The sequence below is a fragment of the Bemisia tabaci genome, unplaced genomic scaffold (assembly GCF_918797505.1).
Source record: "Bemisia tabaci unplaced genomic scaffold, PGI_BMITA_v3".
Taxonomy (NCBI): domain Eukaryota; kingdom Metazoa; phylum Arthropoda; class Insecta; order Hemiptera; family Aleyrodidae; genus Bemisia; species Bemisia tabaci.
Window position 1 is genome coordinate 3474 of NW_027311766.1, and position 7330 is coordinate 10803.

At 41.2% G+C, this 7330-nt stretch overlaps 1 protein-coding gene across 1 annotated transcript; it reads left to right on the forward strand.

Moving 5' to 3' along the window:
• The first annotated feature begins 374 nt into the window (after window positions 1-374).
• On the forward strand, window positions 375-6017 carry LOC140225902 (uncharacterized). The gene is made up of 2 exons (XM_072305906.1): window positions 375-637; window positions 5761-6017. Exons 1-2 carry the CDS (start codon window positions 577-579, stop codon window positions 6015-6017), a joined length of 318 nt encoding a protein of 105 aa, XP_072162007.1. The 5' UTR covers window positions 375-576.
• Window positions 6018-7330: the final 1313 nt, after the last annotated feature.

Consider the following 7330-nt stretch of genomic DNA (forward strand, 5'->3'; position numbering starts at 1 on the left):
ACAAATTTTGGATACCAGTGTGATCGACTAGTGCGTGAACTTCTAGATCTAGAGCTTTTTAATGCTCCCGGCTCGATGTTTTCGTTTGTTCACTGCAGGGCCATCGATTTCACGTTTATCAACATGGGAAAAGGAAAACTTCCGACAAGAGTTTGCTTATCACCTACATTTAAATAATAATGCGCAGCGAGGTTGCTGTTGCGCAGCAATTAACCGCCTGAACATGAAACATCGTTATCGTGGAACGTTCGGAGGTAATCGCGACTCCCCCAGGTAAAATGGAGTAAGCGTTATCAACAGGATGGCAGGGAAATGTGCCCATCATCAATTTCAGAACTAACATGCAGGGAACGGACGATAAAGCTTCAAAGAAAAGTCGAAATAAATATTCCTCTTTACATTTGTGCTGCATACAACTCTCGTTTTTTAAGTTGTAACAAAAAATTCAGTATTGATAATTAATACAATTCATGTGTGTCTTTTTGTGCAGGTCGTCCACTGTTGCATTCAAATATTGCAATTTCCTCCATGATCAATGTCAAGAAAAAAACCAGCTGAGGAGAGCTGTGTTGTATAATGTACCATTCCGCACCTTCAAGTGCGCCCACTGGAGGATATTCTGATGTTTCAACCTCAGGTGAGTTAATTTTGCCTATCATCCCACCATTAGAAATCATCATTTTCAAGAAATCAGGCTTCAACAATAACTTTATCTTTTCACGAGGTGCAGCATTTTGAGCCTTTCGTGAAAATATACAGATTTTAGGAGACACTTCTTCGGGCCAAAGTAACTTTATGGTTGGATGTTACAACATTTTCCCCCAAAATCGCTTATTTGCGGCTACTCGTGCTTCCCATACGTATACCTTGCTTACACCTTCTCACAGTTCATGACTATGGCTCAGGTCATGTTACATTATTATGTAATACATCGCAATCATTACATACATTACAATGCATATCTCGAGGAATACTTTTTGTTGATATGAAACAGCTCAGCACTAAACTTTCAGGAATTCATTTAGGCTATAAAAAGCCTTTTCACTCCTCACACAATGGCTTCTCATTGCAAAATATACAGCTTTGAGCAGAAAAGGACCAAGCTATATCAGCTTTTGCCAAATTTAATTGGACAATTTAATTTCTTACATGAAAACGCTTGTGCGTTTTTTCGTACTAATTACAATGAATGTTCTGTATAGTACGAAGCCAAATCTTTAAAACTTTCAAAGGATTCCGCATAAACGTTCTCATGTAAAAAATTAAAATGCCCAGTTAAAGACGGTAACTTATGTGGCTTGGTTCCTTTCTACTAAACGCGGTCCAAATGGATTACATTATGCAAAAAAGAACCAACAGCATTCCAATGTTACTAGGGTTGTGCAACTTACATTCTATGCAAAAATTTACTGACATCATGCAAAAAATGAAATTTACGAAGGTAATTTTTGTCCTGAATTTATATGTCGTTGAGAGTAAAGATAAAACTTGTTTAGATGATCAGTTAATATTTGCAAGGTTTAAAAAGTTGCATAGTCTTGGCGATACTGGAGAGCTCTTGGTTCCTTTTTGCAAAATGCAATTCACATTACATTCAAATACATACAGCGAGTATACTTTTTTGGTGATATGAAATTTCAGTTTAGCACTAAACTTCCAGGAATTCATTTTGGCTTTAAAAAACCTTTTTACTCCTCACACAATCAATTTTCATTGCAAAATGGATCGCATTTGATGGATTCGCATATGAATATAACTCCAATTATCTTAAATCATGCAAAAAATCAATTTTACTAGGGCAATCTCCATCTTGAATTCGTAGTTTATTGAGAGCAGAGATACATATTGTTTCAAAGCTCAGTTTGTACTTACAAGGTATAAAAAATGCACAATCTTAGCGACATTGGAATGCTTTTGGTCCCTTTTTGTAAAAGACAAGCCTAACAAAGGGCTTGGAGGACAAGGCGCATAAGTGCAGTTTTTGCTATTCCGAGAAATACGTGTTTGAAGTTTAGAAATCACATTAATCCTGTACAGCACTGGAAAAAAAACACACATTGGATCTAGAGTCCAGACTCTTGAAAACATTGACAAGAAAAAATACTCTTGATTCAATCAGAATTAAGCTTAAATCAAAAGGAAATTCGCTCAAATTAAGAGGCTTGGTTCTTGATTTAAGCAAAAATCCGATTGAATCAAGAGTATTTTTTCTTGTCGATGTTTTTAAGAGTCTGGACTCTAGATCCAATGTGGTTTTTTTTTCCAGTGAGCTGAAAAAAATTTCGAACTCAATTTTTGATGCTTAAAAATTGGAATTTGGGAGGGAATTTTTCACAGGATAAGTATGCATTACGGCCAGTTATACTTGAAATCATTAAAATCTCAATTTTTTCGAAAACTGCTCTTTGGCGCCTTATCCTCCAAGCCCCTCAAATGGACGTATTTATGCGAAAAGGCGCTAAACGCCATTTCCAAACTTCTCAGTAAAGCAAGTTTGACTAAAACAATTGGCGTTTCCGTACTAATGGACCGATTTTGGTTTACTTTAGCTTGTTTGAAAGCTGAAGAGTTCCTCTAATTACGTACGTTGCCAAAATTAGGAAAAAATGCATATTAAGCGAGATATAGGGGATTTTTGCACGTAGGTCCATTTGATTTAATGCGCTAACCCGGATTCCGAATTAAATCAAAAGGCGCTATCTCCACTTGAATCACTTGATTGACGCGCGTGCGGCGAAGCTCGGTGGAAACTTGGTGAAATTTGGTACCGGGAGGTATTTTTGGACGGGAAATTCGAATTTCGGGTCAAATTTTGAAAAATCAGAAATCCAAGATGGCGGACATGGCCTAAAATGCTATCTCGGCCCCTATCCAGCCGATCTTGGTGAAACTTGGTATCAGGGGGTATTTTCGGACGGGAAATTCGAATTTCGGGTCAAATTTTGAAAATTCAGAAATCCAAGATGGCGGACATGGCCTAAAATGCTATCTCGGCCCCTGTCCAGCCGATCTTGGTGAAACTTGGTACCAGGGGGTACTTTCGCATAGGAAATTCGAATTTCGGGTCAAATTTTGAAAATTCAGAAATCCAAGATGGCGGACATGGCCTAAAATGCTATCTCGGCCCCTATCCAGCTGATCTTGGTGAAACTTGGTATCAGGGGGTATTTTCGGACGGAAAACTCGAATTTTGGGTCAAATTTTGAACATTCAGAAATTCAAGATGGCGGACATGGCCTAAAATGCTATCTCGGCCCCTATCCAGCCGATCTTGGTGAAACTTGGAATCAGGGGGTATTTTCGGACGGGAAACTCGAATTTCGGGTCAAATTTTGAAAATTCAGAAATCCAAGATGGCGGACATGGCCTAAAATGCTATCTCGGCTCCTGTCCAGCCGATCTTGGTGAAACTTGGCATCGGGGAGTATTTTCGGACGGGAAACTCGAATTTCGGGTCAAATTTTGAAAATTCAGAAATCCAAGATGGCGGATGTGGCTTAAAATGATATCTATTTCTTAAACAAACGCACTACACGTCTAGAATGGCCGCCAATGAACCTGCGTAAAGCGCACGGGCCGGGTTGTGAAGGCCGGAGGTGGTGGGAGCCCAAATATACCTACCTAACCTCAATCTGCTTTCCCGCTGCATCTTGCCAATGTGGATGAGATGTGGAAATTTCCACGTTTGTAAACTTTAAATATATGGCACTCTACACGGAGAAAAAACTCGTGCGTGGGACCCGAAGTTTGGGTCATATGGATCTCTGAAGTTTTCGGATTGAGCATCTGAACACTTTAGGTCTAGCTGTCGAGGTTCGGATCACACATCTGAAACTTCAGTTCTTACGTCTGAAGTCTTCAGGTGTGAGAACCGAAGTTTTTCGGATGTGAGAACCGAAATTTTCGGATGTGAAAACCGAAGTACTTTAGATGTAAGAACTGAAGTTTCAGATGTGTGATCAAAACCTCAGCAGCTGGACCGAAAGTGTTCAGATGCTCAATCCGAAAACTTCACAGATCCATATGACCTAAACTTCGGGTCCCACGCACGAAGTTTTTTTCTCCGTGTACGTTCACAATACACCGCCTCGTCGAGGTGCGTGGTTTACCTAGCAGCGTCGGATCGTGAATTCCCTTCATGTGCTGATTACCTATGTTAAAATTTTCGTATCTAAATAAAACAGTTTCTGTTGTCATTTTGAGCCCCTAATACCGAACTTCACACAAACGATTCAGGCATTGAGCTATTGTTGTAGGCCACATCCGCCATATCGGAGTTTAAAATTTTAACAATGAGGTTATTCAGTAATTTTTAATTTTTGCATTTTTTTGGAGGATTGAGTACGCACAGTTCGCTGGAATTTTCTCCGATTTTTTGAAACATTATTAACCCACGGAAAACAAGTTCGAAGTTGCGTATTCTGAGCTCCCATTTAAACTCGCGTCTCCGAGGAAGTCAAGATGGGGCCTGACGAACCCCTAGGTGACGTCACGCTTTTGACCACGTAATCCTTCCAGCGCGCTCTTAATACTCATGAATTTCTAAATACTGTTCCGATTCCAATAAAGTACCTAACAGTGATTTTAATGAAAATTAAGTGATTCCGATGGGTTCGTTAATTTGTTCGCTCGTTAAAAGCCCCTTGTCCATGTCAGTGCACACTGACATCGATCGAGCCAGAGGGAACGCACGGTCGATATGTGACCGTCACTCAGGGGACGACATCTGGGATTTTTTGGCGATGCGCGTTTAAATAGGAGATAACATTTTAGGCCACATCCGCCATCTTGAATTTATGAAATTTTAAAATTTGACCCGAAATTCAAGTTTCCCGTCCGAAAATACCCCCTGATACCAAGTTTCACCAAGATCAGCTGGACAGGGGCCGAGATAGCATTTTAGGCCATGTCCGCCATCTTGGATTTCTGAATTTTCAAAATTTGACCCGAAATTCGAGTTTCCCGTCCGAAAATACCCCCTGATACCAAGTTTCACCAAGATCAGCTGGACAGGGGCCGAGATAGCATTTTAGGCCATGTCCGCCATCTTGGATTTCTGAATTTTCAAAATTTGACTCGAAATTCGAATTTCCCGTCCGAAAGTACCCTCTGATACCAAGTTTCACCAAGATCGGCTGGATAGGGGCCGAGATAGCATTTTAGGCCACATCCGCCATCTTGGATTTCTGAATTTTCAAAATTTGACCCGAAATTCGAGTTTCCCGTCCGAAAATACCCCGTGATACCAAGTTTCACCAAGATCGGCTGGATAGGAGCCGAGATAGCATTTTAGGCCATGTCCGCCATCTTGGATTTCTGAATTTTCAAAATTTGACCCGAAATTCGAGTTTCCCGTCCAAAAATACCCCCCGGTACTAAATTTCACCAAGTTTCCACCAAGCTTCGCCGCGCGCGCGTCAATCAAGTGATTCAAGTGGAGATAGCGCCTTTTGATTTAATTCGGAATCCGGGTTAGCGCATTAAATCAAATGGACCTACGTGCAAAAATCCCCTATATCTCGCTTAATATGCATTTTTTCCTAATTTTGGCAACGTACGTAATTAGAGGAACTCTTCAGCTTTCAAACAAGCTAAAGTAAACCAAAATCGGTCCATTAGTACGGAAACGCCAATTGTTTTAGTCAAACTTGCTTTACTGAGAAGTTTGGAAATGGCGTTTAGCGCCTTTTCGCATAAATACGTCCAAATGTAGTTCACCTCTGTAGACGTATCGTGATTGGAGGAACGCTTTCTGTTCAGGGAACCTGCAACACCCAGTCTACGTCCCCTCGTCGCGAGCTTTGCTGAGTCACCACCACCACCACCCGAACGTCGGCGTCGGTCGTCGGCGTCGGCGCGGGCCTGCCCACCGTCGCGACGCCCTCTGCCGGGAACTGGCACTCGACCCCGCCTACCAGCAACAGCGGCGGCGGGGGAGGGGGCGGGGGAGCGGGAGGGGGCAGCGCCGGGGCGATGCACGAGTCCCCGATGTCGAGCATGTACCACCACCACCATAACCACCACCATCACCACCACCAGCCGGCGGCCGCCTCCTTCTACCAGCACAACTCCTGGATGTGGAAGGCCTACGACTCCACGGCCGCCTTCCAGAGCCCGTCGCCCTACGGTAATTGCGCTCATCATAATATTTAATTCCACGCGGCGGGGAAGATAATCATGCTTTGTCGACCTTGGTAACCTTGCTTGGGAGGGACATCAATTGAATCAGTGAGTTCGAAAACACACCAACTCGGGGTTTTTTTCGATTATCACTTTTTTACGGTTTAGTAACAGTTATGGATAGATGCATCTACACCCAAAGGGAAATTTCGAAATTGCAATCGGAAGTGCTCGAAACAGCGACGGGAAAATGGAAAAATCGAAGTATTTCGTCGGAAATACCAATTTTTGGCCATTTCACGGGAAACGGGTGACCATTCGATTTTGCGTTTTTCTTTTTTCGGTTCAGTATACCTTGTACCAACAAGTTATATAAATATTCAAGCGTTATTCAGATCAAAAATATAAATTTTTCAGGGCAAACTATGAAAAATCAGCATCTGCAAGTCGGTGAGAACGGAAACACCAACTCGGAAATTTTTTAACGCTTAATTCTCTGTCATCAAACATGGTGTATCGATTTCAACTTGGTGCTTTACAAAATCTCTAAGTACTTGTCCTTTGACACTATAAAGGTTTTTTTTTAAACTAACTTCTTCGCCCGTTGCGCAGTTTTAGGTGTTTTCTGAACAATTTTTTTTTCAGAGTTGGTGTGTTTTCGAACTCACTGATTCAATTTGATACGTCGAATATTTTCACGTGAAAATATTTTTAAAAAAACCACGGAAATATCAATAATTGAATGGACCGCGTTAAGCAAAAATACGATAGTAAAACAAATTACACAGTGGTAACAAGGCAACAAGGCTAATTTTCACGAATATAACCAAAACGTTTCGGCAGAGAACTCAGCCCTCTTAAGTTGGATAAACCAGTAAAAAATTGTAAAAACCTAAAAACGTAGTACTTGGCTGTCCCTCTCAAAGAGGGAACAATGTAATGTGTTGAAATGAGCATAAAGACATTGTTCTCCCTTTGACAGTTACAGATTAATTTTCTTAGTTCATTTTCTGTATGGCACGAAGCAAATTCCTTAAAATTTTCTAAGAAATCCGCACAAACGTTCTCTTGTAAAAAATTACATCTGTTGAATTTGGCAATAGCTGATGCGGCTTAGTACCTTTCTGCTAAACGCGGTTGAAACGTAAGGTTTAAGAAAAAGATTAATTTAAGTTATAAATGAACTTCCTTTGCAATTGGGAACTACAAT